General features: G+C 43.0%; 2 protein-coding genes across 10 annotated transcripts in view; one reads left to right on the top strand and one right to left on the bottom strand.

Moving 5' to 3' along the window:
• rap1gap2a (RAP1 GTPase activating protein 2a) overlaps positions 1-22042 on the top strand; it is a 98627-nt gene extending 76585 nt beyond the window's left edge. For 2 of the 7 annotated variants that reach the window (XM_076892200.1, XM_076892201.1), the window contains 19 exons: positions 1390-1425; positions 3855-3887; positions 4550-4582; positions 4709-4930; positions 5034-5137; positions 6462-6540; positions 6916-6969; positions 7776-7859; positions 7970-8070; positions 8588-8717; positions 10284-10439; positions 10535-10606; positions 11980-12066; positions 12232-12372; positions 13376-13525; positions 13678-13790; positions 13875-13973; positions 14097-14217; positions 15675-16234. In XM_076892200.1, coding sequence (XP_076748315.1) covers positions 1390-1425; positions 3855-3887; positions 4550-4582; positions 4709-4930; positions 5034-5137; positions 6462-6540; positions 6916-6969; positions 7776-7859; positions 7970-8070; positions 8588-8717; positions 10284-10439; positions 10535-10606; positions 11980-12066; positions 12232-12372; positions 13376-13525; positions 13678-13790; positions 13875-13973; positions 14097-14217; positions 15675-15911 — 2052 coding nt within the window. In that variant the 3' untranslated portion in view covers positions 15912-16234. Of the gene's footprint in view, positions 1-1100; positions 1297-1389; positions 1426-3854; positions 3888-4549; positions 4583-4708; positions 4931-5033; positions 5138-6461; positions 6541-6915; positions 6970-7775; positions 7860-7969; positions 8071-8587; positions 8718-10283; positions 10440-10534; positions 10607-11979; positions 12067-12231; positions 12373-13375; positions 13526-13677; positions 13791-13874; positions 13974-14096; positions 14218-15674; positions 16235-19400; positions 19504-19646; positions 19721-20064 lie in introns of those variants that run through there. The other 5 variants (XM_004566993.6, XM_024804962.2, XM_076892202.1 and 2 more) reach the window with 5 other exon arrangements.
• A 69-nt stretch (positions 22043-22111) lies between these two features.
• Positions 22112-25830, bottom strand: si:dkey-52l18.4 (uncharacterized). 3 transcript variants are annotated; one of them, XM_012923508.4, is made up of 6 exons: positions 25483-25830; positions 24614-24955; positions 24273-24518; positions 24143-24171; positions 23923-24034; positions 22112-22816 (listed from the first exon to the last, which is right to left on the bottom strand). In XM_012923508.4, exons 1-5 carry the CDS (start codon positions 25532-25534, stop codon positions 23927-23929), a joined length of 777 nt encoding a protein of 258 aa, XP_012778962.2. In that variant the 5' UTR covers positions 25535-25830; the 3' UTR covers positions 22112-22816; positions 23923-23926. The 3 variants fall into 3 exon arrangements, with proteins under 3 accessions (XP_012778962.2, XP_012778961.2, XP_004567057.2); XM_012923507.4 differs by lacking the exon at positions 22112-22816 and having other exon boundaries at positions 23886-24034; positions 25483-25829; XM_004567000.4 differs by lacking the exon at positions 22112-22816 and having other exon boundaries at positions 23886-24034; positions 24273-24506; positions 25483-25824.
• Between the last annotated feature and the right edge of the window lie 163 nt (positions 25831-25993).

The following is a 25993-nucleotide window of genomic DNA, read 5'->3' as shown; positions in this document are numbered from 1 at the left end:
TACTTTTTTTGTGCTTTGTCATCATTTCTGTCAGTGTCTGGGTGGTTGTGTTCATGATTAGCGTGAGTATGTGTGAATTCTAGCTACCAGTGAGTCTGCCAGTCATTGAGTCAGTCAGGCAGACTGACAGGCTGATCGTGGAAGCCTCCACAGGTTGCCATGGGAAATAAGATATCCAGATGTCACCGGGCTAACACAGAAAGAGTGAACGAGTGCGAGCAGGAGAGAAAAGGCAAGAAAAACTAAGAGAGAAAAAGGCTAATAAAAGAAAAGAGGAAATGACTGAGTAATAAGAGAGTATAGGGGACAGATTAGGAGAATGACACACTGAGATTAGAGAGCAACGGTGAGAAAAGGGAAGTAGGCATGTAGAGATATGTTTTAGACTGACAGTGGAACAGAAAGGCAGATATGGCTTCCTTGTCTTTGGACTTGTCTGGACACCATTGGAGGCTCAACATGCTGTCTGCACTCCCAAGAGCCCATTGGGACGCTGCAAAGGTGATCTGCTACAGCGTGTCTTTTTAGCTGCCCTGGGCACTGCTCAATGTAGCAAAAACTCCTTCACATGTGCCAGCATGACTCTAGCTGTCAAATATAATTAAAGTAGGCATTACACGACTTTGTTTGTTTTTGCAGAAGCAGTTTAAAAAGGAAGCACAACACTGCAGTTATAGAGTTGATGATGAGAGGCGCTCAACTTCTGTCTGTGTTTAAACCAGTTTTTTTTAATGGCAAGGTTAATTTGGGGTCAGAGATCAGTATCTCCTGTGATGTGAGTCAAAGCGCTGATGCGCTCACACACACTTGTTACCTAAAACTGTCCATGCATTGCTTTGCATGCTATATATGTGTCAAAATCTGAGCATAAGGCCATTATCACCCTTGCAGCTTGTTAATGTGGCAAGGCGGAGACCCCGTGGGAACAGGGCGGTGTGTGTGTGTGTGTGTGTGTGTGTGTGTGTGTGTGTGTGTGTGTGTGTGTGTGTGTGTGTGAATGCACTTAAGGAAGCTGGTTTGTGTGTTATGTAGTATGTGTTGCTCCTTGAGGAAGTGGTTTTTTATCAGTGTGTGAGCGCGTGTGGGTGTGAAAGACTGACCCAGCCCTCTGTGACGCTGCAGAGCTGATCCCGTGGAGGGGAGGGAGCGGCACAATCTACTCTTGCAGATGAATGTTATCAGTGTGAGGGCTTTAAATGCAGACGTTTAGGTTGAGCATTGAGTGTCAAAACACTTGTGTGAGGTGTAAATTGAAGCCAGCCAAAGGGCGATGATTGAACTGCTGCCGGCTAAATGGTGTCAGTAGCTTGTCGCCCTCTGACAGTCAGAGTTTAACTCTCTTTCAGCTTGTTTTAGATACTTTGTAATCTATTTCTGTCTCTGTTCCAGTCTGCAGAGTTCTTCGACATGCTGGAAAAGATGCAGGTATGACGAAATTTTCATTCCTCTGAATGCCATTTCCTTCTCTGCTGCTGTCCCTCTATCATTTCCTTATTTCAGTATCTCTATTTCCTCCATTCTTTCCCTATCTTCAGCCAGCACTACTGAGCTATAGTAGAGAGGTTTTTTTTGCCATAAAAAGGTTCCTCCTATCACCTTGTTTTTCTTTGACCAAAATCAGCTTTAACATATACTTGAATAGGGCTCACGCTGATGATTTAATCACTGAAAGTCGGCGCTGCGTGTGTCTTAGATTGGATAATAGGCATGCAGGCGGCAGTGAACATCCACACAAAGATCTGGACTGGCATGACTATTTTCTCCTTCTCTGTGTGGAATACATTGATTTTATTTTTGTTCTGAACAAAGGCTGTCTCTCTCTGTGTGTTCGACCACTTTGTGCCCTCCACAGGGCCCTAAGGGTGCAGGCTTTGAGTTGTCTGACGACAGATGGGGTTGGGCGAGGGGGGTTAAAAAGGGTGAGGAGGAAGAGAAGTAAGGTAGGAAAGAAAACATACTAAAAAGGGAGCATATGACCATAGGAAGATTCAGACAGAGATAATTGCTCATGCGGGTTTATTATTAGATGTCCAAGACGTGAATTATTAGGTGGTCATACTGGGAACCGTTAATAGGTTAAAAATAGAAAGCCCCATACTTTTAAGTCATTAGACTTTCTTCGCTCAGGATCCAAGAGGTGTGAACTGACCTGCAGCTGAAAGTTAAGGAATGCCAGTTTTATCCAGTGACCCCTGAATGCACCATATTAAATACCAGAAAAGCTCCCTCCAACAAAATTATAACATTTCCATTTGTTTCTTTTAAACTTTCTTTGAGACTGCTGATGATTTGTGTTTATTTTTTTCCTTCTATTGTCAACAAATCCTTTAAAAAGACCAAAACAAACAATTCTTTGCATCCAAAGCCTGAAATATGATATTCCCCCACACTGTGGGACTCTACTGGCGCTCAAAAACTCAATGAGCATTGACTGACTTGTCGGCCTCTGTAGTTCATTTTAGGTCAGTCTCATGTGCGCAGCCTTTTCTGATTATTGCAGTGAGTATTATTCACTGTACCACATACGAATTGATCCACTGTTGAAAATATTCTTTACAGTATCAGTAACAGCAAGTAAGACTGCCGTGTGGTCTATTTACAGTTAGAGAAACACAGCATCGTGTAAGAGACTGAGTCAAAAACAATGTAAAATAGCATCTGTGTTTAGAATAGAAGTAAACAGAAATAGCTAAGAGGAGACAAGGTGTGAGATGGTAAGTCAGCGTGAGGGAGAACCTGATTGAGGACATCACTGGAGTTATTTAGAAAGTGTAACTAGAGGATGACGACCCCCTAAGCAGCCTGATGATCAAAGAGTCACACACGTATGCAGAGTGAAACTGGCAGCTCGTCGGTCTTTGCTGAAGCACAGCTTGCATTGACCTTCTCGTCTGGGCTCTGAACGTTTGGAATCAGGCTTTCAAAGTGTGTTCCTGATGATGAAGGTCACTTTTTTCTTTTTTTTTGCTCCCCATCTCCAGTCCACTCCCTCCTTTCCTGTTCTTTTGTCAGCTTCACCAATTTTCACCCCTCTCTCTGCTTCCTCTGCCTTTGGCTTTTCTGTATGACCAAAAATCGAAGCCTCTGAAGACTCTTTCTGATCAGTGTCGTACTGTTGACACTGACTCCCTGCTGACTGCAACAGCTGCTCCATCAGTATGCACTCAGACAGACATAAACCACTACAGATTAGACTTAGAAGTGTGTGCAAACACTTGTATGTGTGTGTGTGTCGGGGTTGCATTTGCACTCTTCAAATGAATTCTGCCTGACTCTTGGTATGATTGGTGGCAGTATAAGCGATGGCGGTGGCGTGGTGGTGGTGTGTATGCTAAGAGCTGTGAATCTGCACACATGCATTTATTTCCTCACTCTTATTCTCAGTCATGTAGATGAGCTGTTCCACTGGGCCTGTAGCATAATTGGCCAATTTACTGTGTGTACTAGATTGGCTTTTCGTAGCTGCATATATTTGCACTGCGCTGCATACTATGAAAAAAAAGGCTTCGGCCTGCGCCTCAGCGTTTCTGTGTTCCAACAAATGATAATAACAAGTGAAGAAAGGAACACTTAGTGTGTGGAAGCTGGATTCAGAGAGGGGATGACTAAGTGACTGCATTACCTGTGTGCGCTCGTGCATGTGTGTGTGTTTGTGTTTGCAAGAGAGTATATTAGCACGTATGACTCACTCTGTTTTCACCTGTCAGCAGATGAGACAGTCTGAAGTCTGAAAACAAGAATGTTTCTGCACCCTTTTGGAACATTGCACAAATAAACTGAACTTGTATTTTTTTAAATTCTTTTTTGACCTCTTGTGCTTTTCCACTCTTATGCTGCGATTGGACTTTAATAAGGTCCCTAAAGCTGAAGAGACCAAAAAATGGAAGGTGTGACTCGATACACACTTGTTGATATCTTCTCTGTGGGTCTCATTAGTGTGTCTGTGTGTGTCACCATTTATTCTGCATGCTGTGCTTCATTGCTGCACTGCTTTGCTCTGTGGTCGGACTCCTCGCCGCGAAGGAATTCTCAACACCCCGTGAATGTTTTTCAGACTTTTCTCAGGGCTTTCAAAGTGCAAAAATCCATAACCCCCTGATCAGATTGATTATAAGTTGAATGAACTCCAGCTGTCAATTGATCCTCTCCGGCCTGCCAGAGTTGCTGGCTCCTGCTGCCACAGAATATAAATGACTGGCTGCCCGGAGCCCTGCACCACCAACAATGCAGACAGGCCTCAGCAGTATTTTAGAGGTCACACTGGAGCTGGGCTAGCAGTGCCAAAGGCACACAGCTCTAAAATCTCAGGGGCCACTGAATCAAACACACTCCCTCGCTGATGTTTGCTGATGACTTTGCATTTTGCGTTGCATCATCGCCCCGACGTTTATTTAGTATCGTGAGCTGCGCTCCCCTTTCGCACCTGTGTTTGTGGATGTGCTTGGATCTGTTTCACCGTCGCAAAAGTCAGTGAAGTTCATACAAGTTAAAAGTGTTACTGATGGTGTGTGCATATGTGTATGTATGTCTGTCCTCTTTTCTTTTACAGGATGACTATATCCCCTACCCACGGATAGAAGATGTGAGTCATTTCTAGCTCATCTTTCACTCAGCCATAATGCAAAACATTTGCAACCTTTGGCAAAACATGAAAAGCACACACTTTTTTAGTTGGTTATGTTTTATGTTGGTTTATGTTACACGCAAGGTCCTAGAGAAAGGTGGTCCATACCCCCAGGTAATCCTGCCCCAGTTCGGGGGTTATTGGATTGAAGATGTGGAGGCACCGGCAGGAACTCCATCTTCCTCAGAATCTAGTTTCTGTGAGGAGGAAGACGGAGGAGAGGGCATGAGCCCCGGTGGGGGGCACAGCTACCGTCTGGAGTGCAACAGCACAGCCCGTGCCTACCGCAAACACTTCCTGGGCAAGGTTAGTGCAGTCATGTCAGTTTGTACCAAGCAGTGCGAGTCTTTAAAGTCTAAACTGCACCTTTCTCCCTCGCTTACCTCCTTCTCTGTATCCATACACCCAGGAGCACATGAACTACTATTGCACCGGCAGCAGCATAGGCAACCTCATCATGTCCCTGAAACACGAAGAGGCTGAGGGACAGGAGTTCCTGCGCATCATGCTCAGGTACAATCAGGCAAAGGCAGCAACAGTAGCTTCACTTCACATATTATAAGTTCAGGATTTAAAGTCTGATGTGGTTTTCCTTCATGTTCCTGTTAGTGATGGGCTAAACCAAAAATACTTGCCATAGCGTGATAATAAGAGCGAAAGGAGGATGAATGAAAACCTGTCCTGGCCTAGTGCCAGTTCATTCAGATTCTTCTAAAACAAATGTTGTGGCAAAAATCAATCCATCCACACGACCCAAATGCCATTCTCAAACATTTGCGCTACATTTTTGTGACATTTCTGTCTGAACCACAGTCAAGCTCCAATTAATTATTCGACAAACCTAAAACCCCAAAGAAACACAAACACTGTTGGCATGGCTAAAACACACTAATAACCCAGGCCTCCATTCTGTTTTATTGCAGCTCTGTGCACTCCATGTTTGCCAAATTTCATATGATTTTGTTGCTCTGTGATGAATGTTTTTTGCTATTATCACAGTTGGTGACATTTTGATTAACGGGCGAGCAAAACAAATAGCATAATGCTTTGTTGTTACGTAGCCATTGTGGGTGTTGCACAGAGAACTGTAGCCAGGTGATTGCTAATCTTCTCTATGACAGATGACTGTGATAATGCTAGTGTTATGAGCAGCACTGCTACATTTAGAGTCAATGAGCCCAGTGACTTTATTTTTTTTTTCAATTCGAAATTGGTTAAAATGATTAGTTCACATTTCCTCATATTCTTCCTTAAATTTCACCGGGACAGTGAACTACATGGACACTAGGAGTTAACTAGAAATCTCTTTGATGGAACAAATTCTTGAACGGTCCTATAAGTCCTTTTACATTCAGCCCATTTTGAGTGGGCGGGGCCAGTAAAATTCCCATTTCTGTCAGTGTAAGAACTTTAACTGCCCATTTAATCCCCATTGGGTTTAAAGTGCAACAAACAATTGTGTAAAATAAGAGAAAAAGTTACGCAGCTCCCTGCCCAGACTGTACTGTAATTATAAAATAAAGTTTTTGTTCATTCACATTTTGCATTTTTTTTAACTGTGGGACCACTGTAAAAAATTGACATGTTAATTGTTTGGTTTTTTTTAATCTATCACAAAATTACTTTAGTGTCCTATGAAATGCCATAGATGAGTTCTTAATCAGTAGGAAAACTTATGAAAACACAGTTAAAAGTCCAAAATGTATGCCCTCCAATACATTTTCCAAAGCCATCCAATGGGCCGGATCAGAGTCTTTGCCAGCCCGATTTTAGTCCACGGGCCTTATGTTTGACATCCCTTCTCTATGTGGATGACCAATTTATATTCTTCTTGCAGGTCGAGGACCAAAACAGTTCACGATAGGATCTCTTTAGCAGGGATCAACCAGCTGCCCAGCGTACCACAGATTGCCAAGGTAAGATAGAGCTCACAGGTACACCAGGTTTAAAGGCAGACAGTCTCCATGCACATATAGCAACATCAAAACATAATGGCACATATTCAGGGAGGTATGGTGAACACCTGAGCGTGAGGGAGAAGGAAAGACTTTCGTAATCACATGTATTATTTCAGAATAGCACTTCTCACAAGTAATAACTGGACAAAAATTGCATTAAAGAAGTCAAGGTAACAGGAAAAAATGTTGAAGTGGAATTGTTCCCTTCCTGTTATATTTCTTTTTGCTCTCTGACATGTGACTGATTATTATTGTCTCTAAGACATTTTCTGGTACATTGGATTAGTGCTCCTTTACAGTAATCCTTCTTCTCTATGTTTTTTCATCTGTTAGGTCTTTTGTGATGATGCCACAGGGCTGAAGTTCAACCCCGTCCTGTACCCACGGGTGAGTTCATCCTCAGTTCCTGCACTGCAACCATCATCACACCCAGTGTGACCTGAGCTCCTCCGTCCAAGGCAAATATTCATTCAAGCTGAAACGAGGTAGCTTTACCAGTCCCTTACGTCTCCTGAGACACAAAGGGGGGCAGTATAGCTGAAAAGACATTTAATTATAGCTGCCACAACTTTACACCAACGTTCATAAATAACTTTTCATGAATTTTCATATCTATAAATATTTGATGGCTTTTATTTAAAGCCCGTGGCTTTTGTAGACATTTGAGCTTTAATTATTTTTTGCCAGCATCACCTGCCTGTCCCTACACATTGGATTTCATTAACTTTTCAACCTCCTAAAATTTTATCCACAAAAACACGTCCTTCTTGTCACATTTTACCCCCTACTTCCTGCCTCTCTAACATCTGCCCTGCGCAGTAAGCATATTAGTCAAGAAACGATTGATGATACCGCAACTCTCTAAAATGAATTTGATGGATCTGTTCCTCCTCCTCCTCCTCCTCCTCCTGTGAGCCTGATGGAGGAGTGTGATGGAGCATGCTTTCAGCCTGTGCCTCAGGGAAGGAAAAAAACCATCTGTGTCTCCGTATGCAAGAGACAGCAACAGGATCACTGCCCTCGCTGGGGGCTGCTATACAGTTTGTTGCATGACAGCCTTACATAACATGGACCCAATAAAACCGGCCCTGGAGACGTGTTATAGAGAAGGAAAACACTTCTTTTTTTAAAAGTGTACAACTTATAATCATAGGAAGAAAGTACGACTTTTCCTCTGTTTTGTTTACGTACAGGGATCCCAGTTAATAGTGGCTTACGATGAACATGAGGTGAACAACACGTTCAAATTCGGAGTCATCTACCAGAAGTTTGGACAGGTGAGCTATTTTAATTAGCTTCCGCTTACTTTACATGTACCCTTTTATCTCATCTATCTTTCTCTTGTCTGTCCTTCACTTTATGTGCACGTATGTGTTTTCCTCCTCAGACATCAGAAGAGGAGCTATTTGGAAACAATGAGGAGACGCCAGCTTTCAAGGAGTTTCTCAGTATCTTAGGAGACACGGTTGAACTGCAAGATTTTAAAGGGTGAGGGTAGTAAAATGCAGTTCACTGGCATAAAACTTGTAGAATAATGTGAGAGAAAGTGGCAGGAAGAAAGGATTCAGTCAAATTTAAATGCAAAGAAACGAGTGAGTCTAAAAGAAGGAACCTTGGGCTTATTACAGTGAAGAACATGGCGAGCTTTAATTACTGTAACCTTGGAGCAATTTGTCCTGCTGTTTCGGACTCAGCATGCAACGTGGGTAAACTGCTTAGTGCAACAGATTTGTGCAAAGAAAGTGCCACATGGACAGGTAATCAGAGCTTTGTTTATTGTAAGGTAGGGGGGTGGGGGGTGCCGCAAGCTTTCTCCTATAGGGTTACACTTGTTGCTTTTACATAAGGAGACTATAAATTGTAGCTGACACATCACATTTGAATGACACTGGAGCCAGTTAGGCTTAAAATGTGATGACGGGATGTGTAAAATGCATGAAACAGAACCTTGTAAGTGAAGGCTGGAGGCTGCACAGAGAACATGAGCGCTCTGATCCTGTGACAGGTTCCGTGGTGGGCTGGACGTGTCCCATGGACAGACGGGGTCTGAATCTGTCTACACCGTCTTCAGACAGAGGGAGATTATGTTCCACGTGTCAACTAAGCTTCCCTTCACCGAGGGTGATGTTCAGCAGGTACCACGGCTTAATTCTGCCTTTATTATTGTTATACTGAATGCATGTGTGGATTTAGCTGCCAAATGGGGCACTTGAGCCCAGAAATATCAATATTAAATTGCTTTTATTCAAAGGCACTGAATTCAGATTTGATCCCTTGTTGGAAGAATGGTTGAGTTAAATGCACTAGATCATCTCACAGCTATTAAAGAGGACTTTAAAAGGAGCACATTCTTGCTTTTATGCCTCTGGTGCTGATGGTGTATCTGATATTCAGGTGTTGGTGTTGTTCCTGGATCATCATATGATTAATGTTGATCCAGGTTTACTATTGCAAGTGATCAATCACATAGTTATTATGTTTTAGTCCTGCGACACAGAAAAGAACCTGCGGATGTCCACTCAGGAAAAAATCCAACAAAGGGAGCGTTTCGAGCCATCGTTGGGTTGGGGGTTAGGATTCAATCGTGGTTAGGGTTAAAGGATCATCTGGTGCTGATCTGAAGTTAATACTTGAACAAAGTTGACCTTTCTTGTGTCATCTATATCTTTCAGCTGGTTTCAAAAACTAAATAAAATGTTCTTTGGCTTCTTATGAAAAAACAAAGAAAAAAATAAAGGCGGATCAGTTACAAAACTTTTAAAATCCATTCATAAAAGGAGTAAAAGAGCGACTAGGTGGCCTAAAATGCTGTAGGCGTGCATTAAATCACTTATTAGCAAATCGTCACCCCAGTATAGTATATACCATATAATAGCTTAAATGCTACAGAGACTTTTGCTTTTAGTGTCTGCAGTGAGCTCTCAGTTTTGTGCTGAATCTCATTTTTCTGCAAACATGTTCTATTCTAAAGTTTTCAGTGTACAGGAAGTAGAAGGGAAAAAATATGAGTAGCCAAAGATGAACAGCTTCATCAACGAGTGACCTTCAGTGTTCTTCAGACTCTGACAGCAGCATCCGCACTAAATTACAGTGGGGGCATGACTTGGGTACACACATAACTGCATGTATTCTAAGACACATGTCAAATCTTGTCTGGCACTTGGTGGACGAGGTGTGAAAATAGCAGATGCACAACCAAAATCTGCACACAGTGTTAAACCACTGACCTTTCTGGCCTTTCTATCATGCAAATGTATTATTTTAATGAACTCTAAACAATAAAATCTCCCCTCTGTTTCAGAGGAGAATTTTCATGAAGACTTTATGGACTTGCTATCAATGTAGCACGCTCCTCTCATTCTAATCCAGCACTGAGATAAGGCTGATGGGCCTTGCACTGGCAGTTATTAAATCTTGTGTTAAGATCTTTTCTTTTTAAACCTTCATTGTAGTCTTAAAGTGCTCGGTGACAATGAGCTTTGCCATCCTAATAAAAAACTAAATTGCTCTTATATAAGCCATCGCTGAGGGTTTGATGTGAAGTCTCTAAAATCCTCCCGAGAACCATATGACCCCTTCTTGAATTCAGGGGCTCATGCAGTGTAGAACTAGAAGCCATATCCCGAGCTCTTATTTTGAAAGTGTTCAAAAATAAACACATAGCAAAAACTGGTGACCCGAGGTAATTATTTCCTCCTCAGCTCCAAAGAAAAAGGCACATAGGAAACGACATTGTCGCCGCAGTCTTCCAAGAAGAGCCCACACCGTTTGTTCCGGACATGATCGCCTCCAACTTCCTGCACGCCTACGTCCTGGTGCAGGCAGAGAACCCCTGCACAGAGCACACGACATACAAGGTACAAACAGGAAAATACTTCCTCTCCTTCCGTGTGTGCTGTAGTGGGCCGGTGGCCACAGTAACATGTGGCTGTTACTTGTTTTATGCTGACAGGTGTCTGTTACGGCGAGGGAAGATGTACCTTCATTTGGACCTCCCCTTCCAAACCCAGCCATCTTCAAGAAGGTGAGTGGCAGATGTGATCTCAGTATGAAAAGAAGCGCCACCAAGGCAGCTCGCTGTCTGGGCAGTATTTACTTTTAAGGGAATAATATTATATTTTCTATATATTGACTTTGTTTTCTTTGTTTTTTAAGAGGTTTGAGTGCAGTAAAAATCAGATAAGGGTCACAGGGCAGTAGATAATGGATAATAGGTACGATTTGCAAATAACTTGTCATAATGAATTAGAGCTTATTATATTATATATAATATTATACTACAGTATATTTCTAACTAAGCATGTCATTTGTTTTCACTTGAGACAAAGGGAAATGTGAGGTCAGAGGTCAAATGTGGCCACATTATATTTAAAAAATGATATTTAGAATTCCCCATATACTAGAATCATTTACCAAATGTTGCTAATACAAACAAAGGATGTATTTTGCAAATATAAGCACAGTTTTAAAGGTAAAAGTCATTTTATGAATGTTTGACCTTATTTGACCATAAAGAAGAGGTCAAACGGTACTTTCTATATCATTGCAGGACACACAAAAAATAGTTTTAAGGCTTTTTGTCATTTTTTGGTCAATAAATCATTGTAGACCTTGGTGGACTTCAAGGTCTCTACACCCCCAGTTTTTATCAGAGTTCCTTGAAAACCTTTTGAGCTGTTTACAGACAGAATAACACACACACACGCAAACATTACCAAAAACACACCAGGCAGAGTCAACTTTTTGACCTTGACTCCAATGACTTGTGCTGACGAAAAGCTAAAGTTCACTGAAATGAACTGATATCCTTCGCTGGCAGCCAGTCACTCAATATGAAGAAGAAGAGTAGTGCTTTTGGCAGGAAATGATACGCTGACCTGCAGCACGGATTGCCTTTCAGTAAAAGGTATCTGCAGCATGTGAAAATACACTTTTTAGATTTCCAGCAGAGAGTTGGTTAGGAGATTGATGCCAATCTTAAAGTAGGTAAGAAGCTGTAGACTTCCTGTTCATGGAGAAAATGTCCAAAGGTAATATAATAAGAAAATACAGTCACAGGTATTCAGTATCTCTACAAAGTTATTGCTTAGTGAAGGATGAAAGATTTATTTCAGGATTCTGTCACAAAAGCAAAAGTCCAATGCAGAAAAAAATTAGAGACACTGGTTTCAGCATTCAGTCGATAATAAAGCTGCTCACTGCAGAATAAGAGGATGAAAAGGGGGAATTTGAGGCAGATGGGATTTTTAAATCATTTACGCTCATGATCACCACAGCACAATGAGCTGAGGCACTGTTGTCTGTATATCGTTAAGGTCACCTTTTCCTTTCCTCATTGTCACCCTCCCCATTCCTTGTTGCTCATCAACTTCCCTCCTCGCCTCTGTCGCTCTCTAGGGCCCAGAGTTTCGAGACTTCCTGCTGACAAAGCTGATCAATGCTGAAAACGCCTGCTACAAATCTGACAAATTCGCCAAACTGGAGGTGACACACGCGCGCACAGCTACACCAAAACACCGCAGCATGCCTTCGTTCCGCTCTGCCGATTCATCCCTAATCATTTTCCCGATGCGTTCCTGCTTGTGTGTGTGTGTGTGTGTGTGTGTGTGTGTGTGTGTGTGTGTGTGTGTGTGTGTGAACCGATTTCAGGGGCGAACACGAGCCGCGCTGCTGGACAATCTCCACGACGAGCTGCACAGACAGAGTCAAAGCGCGCTTGGTCTGGGCCAGGTTGGAGAGGAGGACAAGCTTGAGAACGGGGGACACGGAGGCCTGCTGGAGTCCTTCAAGGTGAACATGAGCCTAGACAAAAAGTACATCGTTCAATCCTTTCTCAGCTCTGTGACATTTATTTAATCACCGTCATTACAGCACAAGAGTGCCAGGTTTGCTCGCTGTAGGTCAGCGAAATGTCACAGGTCTGCAAGATGACTTGAGGCGTTAAACCATTGTTATCACAGACGCTCCTGGATTTCTCAGTGCTCGAGAATTTTGACCTTATACTCACAGTGTGTGTGCGTGTGTGTGTGTGTGTGTATTCAGTGTGAGCATGTGAACATGCAAAACGCTGCGGCGCTAAATCTGTATGAGACTGTGCCTTTCTCTTTATGAATTTCTCCTCTGCTTCCTCTCACCAGCCACCTAAATCTCTCTAGCCCATCACACCGCCATTGCACGTGCTCACTGAAGGCTGGAGTGTCTTTAAAAGGACCGTCTTGAATGTGTGTCTCTGTTTGTCGCCACGAAAATGTGTAACCAATGTAATCATTTGATTCTATCGCTCTTCGCAGGCGTTGTGGACGGCGGCTTTGCAGTTTGTGCAGTCGGTCCCAGGGGGCGCTCTTATTGTTGCTGTCGTGGCGGTTGCTGTGTATTACCTTTCTGTGTCACTGTAAATGCACGTGGGGGAATTATATGATGATAAATAAAGACGATCTCATATGATGTTGTTTGTGTGTGTGTGAATTTGAGCTGGTCATAGCTGAGGCAGATAGCAAAGGTGGGAAAAGTATCGACATTTGATTTGAATGTTACCGACCGGAAGTTATCATAAACTCCTTTTACATCAATGAACCAATGATATAAATAATGAGTGTAACACAGTTACAGTACTCTTTCTTCTCTAACTCACTTTCTCTTCTTCTTGGACAACTGCGCCCCCTTGTGGTCACCTTCTTGACACTGCCTCCCCCCAACTTCATTATTTCACACAATTTCCATTACTTGCTTCTACTCCTTAACCTCCTCCTCTCCCTCATCATGAGCTCATCTCTCTTTTCTCCTGCTTCTCCAGAGAGCCATGCGGGTCAGAAGCCACTCCATGGAGACTATGGTAGGGTCTCACCGTCACAGAAGCCCCGGTGTAGGAGGTGGTGTTCCAGCCAGCCTCAGTGGTGGAGGTCTGCCGCAGAGCACCAGCGAATGCACAAAGAGCACCTTCACTGTGAGTTCACTTCAGCAAGATGTGACTTGAGCTAAAAGCTTTGGTTCTTGTTCATTTACTCATCCATATTTAATGTTGGAGGATTTTTGGGGAACATTTTTAAAGTGCTGCAATACTAAGAGAAGCCAAATTCTTTATTCTGTTATCCGCAGCCTCCTGTACTGTCAGCCAAGTCTCCCCTGAAGAGCCCTGTGAAACGGCGCTCGGGTCTCTTCCCCCGTCTCCACTCCAGCACAGAAACTTCTTCAGACAAACACACGCGTGGGTAGGTTAAAGGTCCCTGCATTCAGAAGTTACAGTCTTTTTAAACAGCTACCTTTTGACTTACGGATTTGCTTTTTGTATGCAGCGACCAAAAGTTTGCAGAGAGCTGCCTGCTGTCCCAGGACGTGAAATCAGAGACGTCATCCAATCCGAGCTCACCTGAGATCTGTCCCAACAAAGAAAGGTGAGACCCAAGCTGATTTTATCTAAAGAATACTTTAATACTTTAACATTACTGCTTAATGTTTGCTTTTTCACGTCAGTACAAATTTTACTCATGGTTGCGCCTCTGTGTTCTCCTCAACAGGCCATTTGTCAAGCTGAAGGAGTGCGGCGGCGGCAGGCAGAACATTTCTCGTTCTTCTTCCAGCACCAGCAGCTTCAGCAGCACCGCGGGAGAAACAGAAGCTCTGGAAGAACTGGAGATGGTGAGCCCAAACTTTTATTCATTCATTTGAAACGAACGAACGAAAGAAAATGTGTTGTGCTGTTGAGAGTTACATTTTTAAAGTATAAGAACATTGAAGAGATGGTGCAGAAAGCTGCATCTGGTCTGAAGGAAAAATCGCACAAACTTGGAAGAGTTGGTCGGATTTGTGCAAGATGCATTAGGTGGCAATGGACAAATACAAACATACAGATGGTTACACCCTCGTGCAGCAAAGAGGATGCATGTTGAAGCACAAGACACAATAAGACAGCTGATCAAGTTGTTTTGCTAAGTCATCTACACAAGGCAGAGGAAGAATAGCAGCCTACGACATCATCTCAAAATAGTATTTCAAGTTTAATCTCGAAATTTTGACTTTTTTTTTTTCTTAATGTGGCCCTAATATTCTGTCGTATCTGTACGGAGTCAGAACCAAAGGTTTGAAGTTGTTGGTGGTGTCAGTGTCGTGGATGAAATAGTCTATAATTACTAAGAACTGCTTCGTAGTAAGCGCATGTCAATTATGATGATTGCAGCTCTACTTGATCGCCTTGTATCAGATAAAACCGCTTCAAGGTGTTATTTTATGTTACCTGAGAAACGCTGTGAGATTGTTCCTCAGTGTTTGGCAGGAGATCAGCTTGCACAGATGATCCCTACGCAGTAGAAACTCTCAGAGAGAGATAGAGACACGGCTTAAATGCCAGAGAAAACTGTTAAAGTAATCGTTAAGTGCCTGATGCAGCAGTAAAGTACACCAGCGGGCATCACAAGGGAGAATCTGATAGGCTGGATGGGAAGAAAAACGCAGTCTTTATTAGCTAATAGAGAGACTTGAAGCAGCAGATTAAAACTATTTGTAAAGTTTGTAGGGCTCAGTTCTTGTTTTTTTGTTATTTTACTTTTTTAAGTCCATTAGTTTTTACAACCTTTGGAACTATGTGAATTAGCATTTGTAGAGTCTTTATGCTACATTTAGCTCGTTAGCTAGCATACTAGCTAGCTAGCACACACACACACGCACACATACATATACACTCAACAAAAATATAAACGCAACACCTTTGTTACTGCTCCCATTCCCCATGGGATGGACATAGAGACCTAAAATTCATTCCAGATACACAATATAATCATCCCTCCCAAACAGTGGTCACAAATCAGTCCAAATGTGTGGTAGTGGGCACATCTGCTATATTGAGATAATCCATCCCACCTCACAGGTGTGCCACATCAGGATGCTGATCTGACATCATGAGTAGTGCACAGGTGTACCTCAGACTGCCCACAACAAAAGGCCACCCTGGAATGTGCAGTTTTGTCTCACAGCAAAATGCCACAGATGCCACATGCATTGAGGGAGCGTGCAATTGGCATGCTGACAGCAGGAATGTCAACCAGATCTGTCGCCTGTGCATTGAATGTTCATTTCTCAACCATAAGCCGTCTCCACAGGCGTTTCAGAGAATATGGCAGCACATCCAACCGGCCTCACAACCGCAGACCTCGTGTAACCACACCAGCCCAGGACCTCCACATCCAGCAGGTTCACCTCCAAGATCGTCTGAGACCAGCCACCCAGACAGCTGCTGGAACAATTGGTTTGCACAACCAAACAATTTCTGCACAAACTGTCAGAAACCGTCTCAGGGACGCTCAACTGCATGCTCGTCGTCCTCATCGGGGTCTTGACCTGACTCCAGCTCGTCGCCGTAACAGACTTGTGTGGGCAAATGCTCACATTCGATGGCGTCTGGCACGTTGGAGAGGTGTGCGCTTCACGGATGAATCATGGTTCACATTGTTCAGGGCAGATGGCAGCTGAGAATGTCCCAGTTCTTGCATGGCCAGCATACTCACCGGACATGTCACCCATTGAGCATGTTCGGGATGTGCTTGACCGGCGTATACGACAGCGTGTACCAGTTCCCACGAATATCCAACAACCTCGCACAGCCATTGAAGTGGAGTGGACCAACATTCCACAGGCCACAATTGACAATCTGATAGACTCCATGCGACGATGTGTTGCACTGCATGAGGCAAATGGTGGTCACACCAGATACTGACCGGTTCTGGGTCCCCAGACCCCCAATAGCGCAAAAAACTGCACATTCCAGGGTGGCCTTTTGTTGTGGGCAGTCTGAGGTACACCTGTGCACTACTCATGATGTCAGATCAGCATCCTGATGTGGCACACCTGTGAGGTGGGATGGATTATCTCAATATGGCAGATGTGCCCACTACCACACATTTGGACTGATTTGTGACCACTGTTTGGGAGGGATGGTTATATTGTGTATCTGGAATGAATTTTAGGTCTCTACGTCCATCCCATGGGGAATGGGAGCAGTAACAAAGGTGTTGCGTTTATATTTTTGTTGAGTGTATATATATATATATAGATATATATATTAGAGGTGGACCGATCCGATATTACGTATCGGTATCGGTCCGATACTGACCTAAATTACTGGATCGGATATCGGAGAAAAATAAAAAATGTAATCCGATCCATTAAATATCACGAAAGCACCTCACAAAACTTGCAACACGCCGTAACTCGCCTCAGAACGTTAGCACGTCGGAGCAGTATGCATCACGTGATAGAGCGGCTGTGGCATGCGGGACCTGTCAGTGGTCTGGATAGCATGTGGAGCTTCGCTAGCAACCCGGCATTTCATCTCCGACAAAGTTATCCCCGAGAGAAGTAAAGCAAGTGTGTAAGTCCATCTCTGAATGTTTGTAAAGCATTCCTGTGTTAAGCTTAACAAACGACTGCCTCTTCTTGCTGCTACTTCAATCATGAAACTGCTTAACGATCAGCTGATCGGCTTTTCTGTCGGGAGTACGTCTCTCTTGTTTGCTTTTGGCCCACTTTGCACCAGAAAGAGGAAACCAGCGGCTGAACAACAGCAGCACGTTTAAGCTCTATAAGCTGTTGTTAGAATTTATTTAATATTACTTTCTACTCGAGGATCTTTTTCTACGTAGCTGACGGCTGGTAACTGTGCAGGGGCGGATCTAGCAAAGTTTAGCCAGGGGGGCCGATAGGGCATGAACAGGGAAAAGGGGGCACAAAGACATACTTTTCTTTCTTATTCTCATTTAAAATGTCTAGCTTTTAATAAATAATTATCTGACAGCCAAAGTTTTAATTTGATGCAAAATGAATAGAAGTCCATTACTGTATATAGTAACTATTAAGTCTAATATATATATATATATATATATATACCCTAGTAAGCTATAGTACTTTTTCCTTTGTGAAGGTACCATCTGTGCAGTCTGCAATTTTGTTGAAGAAAGATGTTGAATCTATTTAATATTTCTTGAAAAATAATTGATTTCTGTGCATTTTTTTTTCCACACTGCATCAAATTAAGGTTGATTACGTCGATTAAGCATCATGAGGTGGAGCGTGAGGGGTGGTTCCCTATTTTTTATTTATTTATTTATTTTTGTTGTTGCTGGGAGTTGGAACCCTATTAGTTAGGTTGCTTAATATATATGCTAAGTACTCTTTAAAATACCAGAATAGGGAGGATGGTGTAGGTTTAAGTTTATTAGATTGATCAGTATTGCTGAACTATGAAATATTTTTTTTGGATACAGGTATAACAGAATTGTCATGAACCGAAGTTCCGAGCGCAGGCAGGACCCAGTAGCAGAACACACACACTAGGGTAGGAGCGAATAAAGAAAGTAATTTTTATTGCAACTAAAGGTGTCCCGTGAGGGTAGCCAGAAAAACAACGTATGAAACCAGAAGAAACCGAGGGACCGCACAGGGAACGCCGAGAGCGGGGCTGTGAGAGGCTGTAAAACAAAAAGAGAGACAGATTACTGGGGTGCGGAAAAAAGGCAGCATACGAGGGAAGGTGGAGTGTGCGTCTCACGGTGATAGCCGGGCCGAGTGAACCAGAGGGGGGTGGAGCTCCAAAAGGGGTCGAGACGGCGAAGCTGAATGTGAACCAAATCTCAGGCGGACAGGTGGACAGGTGGACAGGCAGGTGGCTCGAAAACAAAAACACGCCGAGTTGTGATCTGGGTACACAGGGAAAAAAACAGTGTTAGGTCCGATGGAGAGTTTGTCATACGAGTTCTTTTCCGCAGGCGTACGTTACCGCTGAGAGGCAACTACGGACTGGCGTGGAGCAGCAGGTAGGGCAGGATTAAATAGTCCACCTGGTGATCGCCTGGGATGGGATGCAGGTGTGGGGTTAGCAGCCACGCTCGTGGGCGTGGACATCCCAGCAGCACCCCGGACGCCGGGCCGCGGACCATGACAAGAATAGCTTTAGTGTAGTTGTTGTTTTAAACTTGAGTATGAACTTATACAAAATGCAGCAAGATATTTAAAAAACAGTTTTGTTGATTAAAAAACACTATATCGGATTCATATCGGTATCGGCAGATATCCAAATTTATGATATCGGTATCGGTATCGGACATAAAAAAGTGGTATCGTGCCATCTCTAATATATATAGATATAGATATATATAGATATAGATATATATATAGATATAGATATATATATATTTCAAAACCTTTACCCCTAAAAAACTTCTAGGAGAGCTATTATGCTAATCTACTTTGAAAGCGCTCTGAGTGCTCAGATAGAATAGAAAAGCGCTATATAAGAACAAGTCCATTTACCATGTTAACCTATGCACTGTCTCTCTAAAGCATTTTTTTCTGCTTTGGTGTGTTTATGATGTCTGCGAGAGTCGTGCTCACCTCAGTTTGTGTTTTTCTTGCGTCTGTGTGGGTTCTCTCCAACTACTCCACCCAAAAGCGTGTAGCTACTGGGGTTAGGTTGATGATTCTAAACTGACTGAAGGTGTGAATTGTTGTCTGTGTTAGCTAGCAAAACTATTTTTAACTATGAAGAATGCAGATTGACTCTAGTAGAATGCGGGAATCAAAATATTGAGTTAGAAATAAACTTAAGACACTACATCACCTATTTTAATCTAACCCATTTTATGATCATTTCTCCCTCCAAGCCAGCTCTACCCAACTCCTTGCAATGTTTCCCACTTTGCTGAGGGCCAAGTTAAATTCAACTTCAGCAAAATTCTGCTCCCTCGTTTCAGAGAACCTCTTTTAGCCCCCCACCCCCGTACGTCTGTGTCCATATTTAACTTTCGTCCTCCCGCTTTCTCTCCTTCCCTCAGGCCAGCCATCCACCCATAGCTTCTTCCTCTGCCTTCAGCCCCGCACTCAACATAGAAAGCCAAGGGTCCTGCACCCCTGTCATCATGTGCCGCAGTCCAACAGGTAAGCCTAAATTCACGACGCATTTGTGGACTAGCTTTTAGTCCAGTTTGAACAGAATGATACGCCAGAGGTGGATGAGTTCATTTTCTAATGAGCATTTCCTTTGTTTCCTTTCCGTCTCCTCCCTTTTTTTCCTTCCACAGATGGAAAAACTAAGACTTCACCGAGGTCAAACTTGAAGTTCCGCTTTGACAAAATGAGCCACTCATCCACGACTGTAAGTCTGATACTTGAACACTGCCTTGTTAAGGTTTTTCAGTAGGATATTTCCAACTTTTTGAGACAGAAGCTCCATAAAACTTTTAAAGAGAGAAAGTTCGACATTGAAATTAAGATAATTATGGCAGAACGCTGGCAGCGATGCCAAAAAGTCCCCTGGTGTGTGTGTGTCTGTCTGTTTTTTAACACTTTGTCTATCTTATAGACATCTCATTATCTCTGGAACTCTGTAATGTGACTGAAACACTCAAGCTGATGTTGGGTAATAAACCCGGACTGAAAGACGTGTGCTGAACGCTCTCTCCTCTTTTGTTTTTTTTTGTTCCCTCTTTTCTCTTTCAGTCTGAGTAGCTTTGAGTGGAACGGAAAAACCCCAACCTTGCACAATGAAGGGACAGCGCCTGCTGACAGAGCTGCAAAAAAATAAAACAACGACAACAAAATAAAAAAGTCACAACAACAACCACAAAATCACTGTAGAACTACTTCCCAATGCCAAGGATAACCTGAGAAGGTTACCGAGTCCCCCGCACACTAGAATCTAACTGAAACTACTGTGAGTATATAGGGAGGAGAAGCAGCTGACATTTTGGCTTTTGTTTCTAACCAGTCTTTAGCTACAGATTAGTCGATGCTCGCTGCACCGTTGCTCATCCACCTTTCATGAGGGTCTTTGGCGTGGCTGTGATACTGTGAGTTCAAGCCGAGCTCGGCTTTTTTTCCTCAAGCGTCTTGTTTGATAGAGAGAAACACGATGACCTCCTAGAAGAATTGTGATACGAGTTTATGGCCGAACTGTTAACCTTTATCTCACTGACTGTTGAGTGCCCAGTGGAGGAAGAAAAAACGAAATCATTAGCCATCAGGATGTATTTGCCTTCGCCCTTGAACAGACGAAAACTGCGCACAGAAGACTCGCAGTAGCAAGACCTCGGAGGCGCCGCGGCTTGGAGTCTTCTCCACTGTGCTCTCTGAGCTTGTTCTTTGCATAATGTAAATGCTTTTTTCAGAGAACAAGTTTTGATTTCGCCGAGGCTTTTTGCAATCCCGCTAGCTGCTGCATTGTGTCTACTGCACTATAAACGTGACGTGTCTCCTCCTAGGACAGCATTTCTGTATCCGTAGGGGCAACTTCATAGACTTGAACTCAAGAGCAGGGTGGGGGGCGGGGTGGGGAGGGGCACTGCCAACACATTTTGCCACAAGCTTCTTTTAGCCAAAGCTGCGCCTTACAATCTATCACACACATAGAAAAAGCCCTTTTCGCCGCTGACACGTTCTTTCTCAGCCTCCGTCTCGTCTCTGTGCGTCTCACTATGTGAGAGGACGGGGATCTGGTTACAGCACAGTTGTGGGTAGCCGAGCTACACCCACATTTGCTCAAAATAGATGTTGCACTCAGTGAAAACATTTCACCTTCTGATACCTCCCATTGAAACTCGCTAGCTCGGTGTATCGGCGTGTACGTACGGCAGCTCTTTAGGACATCTCCAGGGTTTTTCCCAGGATGTGAGCTGATGAGGATGACTTGAAAAATATGAAGTTCAGGTTATAACGAACCACCTATGAAGTTACAAAAAACACTTTGAATGTAAACTATGAGCCTTTAAAAAAAGGACTTAGCTGTTGCAAAAATATAAGTAAAAACTGCAAAGTTGGTGCTCGCAGGCACAGAAGGACCACGGGTCTAATCTTCAACTGACATTAGCCTGGAAAAGAAGCATAAAAACACACACATTCGCTTCCAGTGTGACCAAAAACAATCAAGCTGGTGTGTGTTAATGTCGGTGTAATCTTACTGTGTAGGGAACAGTTCCTGTAGTTTAGGCTGGCCTAAGAGTGTAAAAGGTTTAATAGCTAGTTTCACCCAAATTACAAACGCCCTCTGTGATTTACATGTAGGTCACCTTTTAACTTGCCAGGAAGCTGTTCTAACTTGAGTAGTACCTTTCTAATTTATCAAGACTAGAGGCAGGCGTGTTGCCAAACACACGCTGCCCTCGGTCGGTGATTACCTCGAGTAAGGGAAGCAGGGATAGAAATCCTCTGGGGAAGTTCAGATGTCATATAGTTTGTAGCAGGTGTCGCCTAAAAAAAAAAAGCCCTGCAGCCTTTCCTTTGTTAATACGCTTAAGTTATTAAACTTTTTTTGCATCGATGTCATGTAAAAATTGTTACTGCAGAGTACGCTAATTAATGGTGAAATGATTAAAGGAAATGTATTAAGTTAAAAGATGTCTAAACATGTATATGTATATTTGGTTATGTAATGTGCCATTGAGAATTTATTCTAAAATAAAATGTTGTATTTTGTGTCATATTTGTGTTGTTTCAGGTTTTCTGTTGTTTTGTGTTTTTTAATGCAATCTCTCCACACGGGTGCTTTTCTTGTCTATACTTTAATGTGTAATATATTTGAACATGTGAGGGAAGTTTGTTTCACATTTTGTTGAAACTGCAGCGCCATCACATTATTCTGACAGCAGTTAATGTGGTCACATTTTTAACAATACAAACCAGAAGATCTGTGAAATCGTCTCACAGAGCAGAGTCTGCTTACTGTAGCGCCTCAGGGTGGTACAGCTGGGCGATGCAGTATCTCCTTAATATATGTAACATTACATGAAAGTGATCCTTTTTTAAAGTGGCTCTTTTTCTGGTTCCTACCTAAAGTAGTTCCATACAGTCCTGTGGAAAAGTAAGTCCACACTGTTATTAAATAGCTTCCAAAATAAACTTTAGCAGCTGTTTTTAGTCTCTTACATCCTTTTGGATGAATTGTGGCCCACTCTTCTTTACAATGTTTCTTCAGTTCATTGAGGTTTGTTTATGCACAGCTCTCTTAAGATCCCGTCGCAGCATATCAGTCGGGTTGAGGTCTGGACTTTGACCAGGTCGTTGCAACACATCAATTTTTCTCTTTCTCAGCTGTTCTGTTGTAGATTTGCTGCTTTGCTTGGAATTATTGTCCTGCTGCATGACCCAGGTGCAGCACAACTTTAGCTGTCATATTGATGTCCTCACATTTGACTCTACAATATTTTGGTATTCAGGAGAGTTGACTTACTGACTCCAAGGTTCCCAGGTCCTGTATCTGCAAAACAAGCCAAAAACATCACCCCTCCACCACCGTGCTTGAGCTAGTATGAGGTGTTTGTGCTGATATGCTGTGTTTGGTCTTTCCTAAACATGGTGCGGTACATTACAGCCAAACAGCTGCACTTTGGTCTCATCTGTCCAAAGAACATTGTTCCAGAAGTCCTCAGATTTATTCAGATGCAATTTCATAAACCTAAGTCGTGCTGCTATGTTCTTTTTAGAGAGAATACGTTTTCTTGTCTTAAAACATCCAAAAAAGCCATGCTCATCTGTTTTTGTTCATTTTTATCCACATCTAACCCAACCCGCTGATTCTGTTATGTAGATCTTCCCGGCAGCAGCAATTGCTTCTTTAAGAACATTGCTGATGTCTTCCCTCCTTGGCAAAGTGTTCACACACACCTGAATGCTCCAGATCTCCAAACTGCCCAAACCTCGGCTCTCATCGAGGCGTTCACACCTGGTCATCAGTTTATCAGATGCATTTGATCAACTGCACCTGGCTGCTACTTACTCTTTTAATTCCTATGGAAGCAGCAAAGGTCTTAGTTTTTCATAGGACTGCACAGAGTCCCGAGAAAACCTTACAGGACTATACATGTGTTTTGGTTTTTTAGAAGGAAGCTGCATCTGTGGTGAGAGGCTCCTGCTCAGTATGACAGTATGGTAGGAGATAATAAGCACAGGCGTTTCCCTCTCTCCTCCTGTCCTGTGTTACTAGCTAGCTGCTGGCTTGTTTCGGTCAGGTGATGTGGCTGGCGGTTGTAATTTGGCAGGAAGAGTAGTTCCTACATGAAACTGCTCAGTACAGGGAGATTCATCTGTAACTAGCACCTCACACCCTCCCCCCACAAAAAAGTCTAGATGGAAAAATAGCAAATATGGGCCAGAGGGAAAAACTTGTGTTTGATTCTGTGGTAAACTGTCACTTTAAAGACTTCACGAAATGCAGAGTATCAAGCTTGTATCAAAGATGCAGTTTGCATCAAAACAAAAACAAAAAAACACGAGAAGTGGCAGCTACCACGTTCAGTGTTTCGTAAAGACATATATATGAAAGGATATAACTTTATGATTTAATTCATAAAAATAATGCATAACTCCATTAGTGGTTGTCAAATCTCAGGGATGAGTAGACAGTTGCAGAATGGGCAGGCTGTCTCGTGGCTCCCTGCTGCTTCAGTGCACCTTCTGAAATCACTGCATACATCACCTGTAGCATTGTGAAAAGTAAGGGGGGGGGGGCACAGTTTAGGAGATGCAAGCCTGTCAGTGAGTTCCCAATGTTCAGGGACTGTATTGAAACAGTACGTTCACTTACTTCTGGCTTCCTCTTGACTTTAGGTGGAACTGCAAAAAACAAAAAAAAGAAGAAAAGACAGCATGGTAAAAATTGCCGTTCTGAGTATTGCCTCATAACAGGTTAACAAAAGGAAACACACAGGATATACCTTTGGGAGGGGGTGTTTTGCATTTCTGTGGTACCGGGCATCGAGGTGGAGGTTGTGGAGCCGAGATGGTTTGTTGGGCTGCATATGGAACTTCATATATGACCTCTGCCCTGGGAAGTGGCTGTGGTTTGACCTCTGAGCTCAGACAGCGAGCCAATTCCAGGATGATGGGAAGGCAGAGTAATGCACAAGCACAGATCAAAACCCTGTGCAGGAGTTTCCTTGGAGAGGGACCTGTGACGAGAGCTATATGATGAGGAGGATACATGACAAGCAGTAAGACCTGCTGGCCAAAATGCAGATGCACTGTGATGCACTTCATTATATGTCATTCTCTGTACCTGCAGTAATGTTCACGTGCGTGTGATGTCCATTTTCATTTATACCTATATCCCAAACAACCATGCATCCATAGGAACCTTCATCCGACTGGTTGACACTCTGGATGTTTAAGAATAGCTTTGTCTGACTGGCTGAAATTGTCTTGTTGGTCAAATGGTGTCTCTCGCTTTCCTTCACAGGCTTCCTAACATCATATGTTGAATTTTCCCACATCCAGGCACCGGTCCAGTTGTTTCCACAGTGCTGAACTACACAGGACAATGACAAGATGCCCCCTTCTGGCACATAATACATCTCGCGTTTTGCCAAAATACTAAGCTGGCATTCTTCAGCACAGAGACCTAAAAGAAGGAATTTAGATTTAAGTCACTGTAGCGGAACATGAATGTGTAGCCAAGGAAACTCGTGCAGTTTGGTGCTCCTTTGTCCCAATCTGGTTAGATTATAACCACTAAAACACATTAATAATCAGCGAACATAAACACACACGCACATGTTTTTGTTTAACTTGGTACATCTGCTAATTTCCATATGCAGTGAAACACACGTCATTCAGAATAAAATACGCATATGGCGGCCACATTTAAAAGGCACGGAGCTTAACAAACATGTCAAAGAACTAGACGCACGCAGTGCGCTTTGGCATGACCGTGATTACCACAGCTTTTAAGGCAAACACATGGCAAATGGCATCTTATTATAGAATACTGAAGATGGAGAGTTCACACGAGTGCTTTAACAAAACAACCCCCCCCCCCCCCCCCCCCCCAGAAAAAAACAACAAAAAAAACAAAACTTAAGGCAAGAAGAGAGACTTTCTTTTATGTAATGAGAACTTTGGTCAGAGTTTCAAAAGGAGATCACTTACCAGAATGGAAGACATAGACGAAGCTGATGACACCGAGGAGATAGGTATACATGTCTGACTGTAAAGATGTGTTTAACGGTGTTTTTGTCTGCCGTTCATCACTTCCCCTAAGAGAGTTTGTGCTTACATTTTACGGCTGATTCTTAAATGCTGCCACACTTTCTGGAAATCAGAGTGGGCTCACGGTATTTCACTTTCTTTTACTCAGTAATTATGTTGTATTTCCTTTCTCCTGCTGTTGTTCCAATCCGGTCAGAGATGAAGGAAGTGAACACTTACCCACACATGCAGGCACAAGCACACACACGCAAAACTGAAATACGGGAAGCAGTGATCTCATGAACAGGAATATAAAATTTCCTGCAGGAAAGGGGCTGGCTTCAGAGAACTATAACATGAAGAGACAAAAGAGAACAGAAACCAGCAAATCCTTCTCCTTCTCATTTCTGTGCAGGTCTTGATTAACATTTTAGTCCAGAGACCTTGATTAAGGCATAGATGGCTGATTATG

This window comes from Maylandia zebra, linkage group LG14 (assembly GCF_041146795.1).
Source record: "Maylandia zebra isolate NMK-2024a linkage group LG14, Mzebra_GT3a, whole genome shotgun sequence".
In the NCBI taxonomy this organism is placed as follows: domain Eukaryota; kingdom Metazoa; phylum Chordata; class Actinopteri; order Cichliformes; family Cichlidae; genus Maylandia; species Maylandia zebra.
This window is presented reverse-complemented; position numbering and strand designations above follow the sequence as displayed.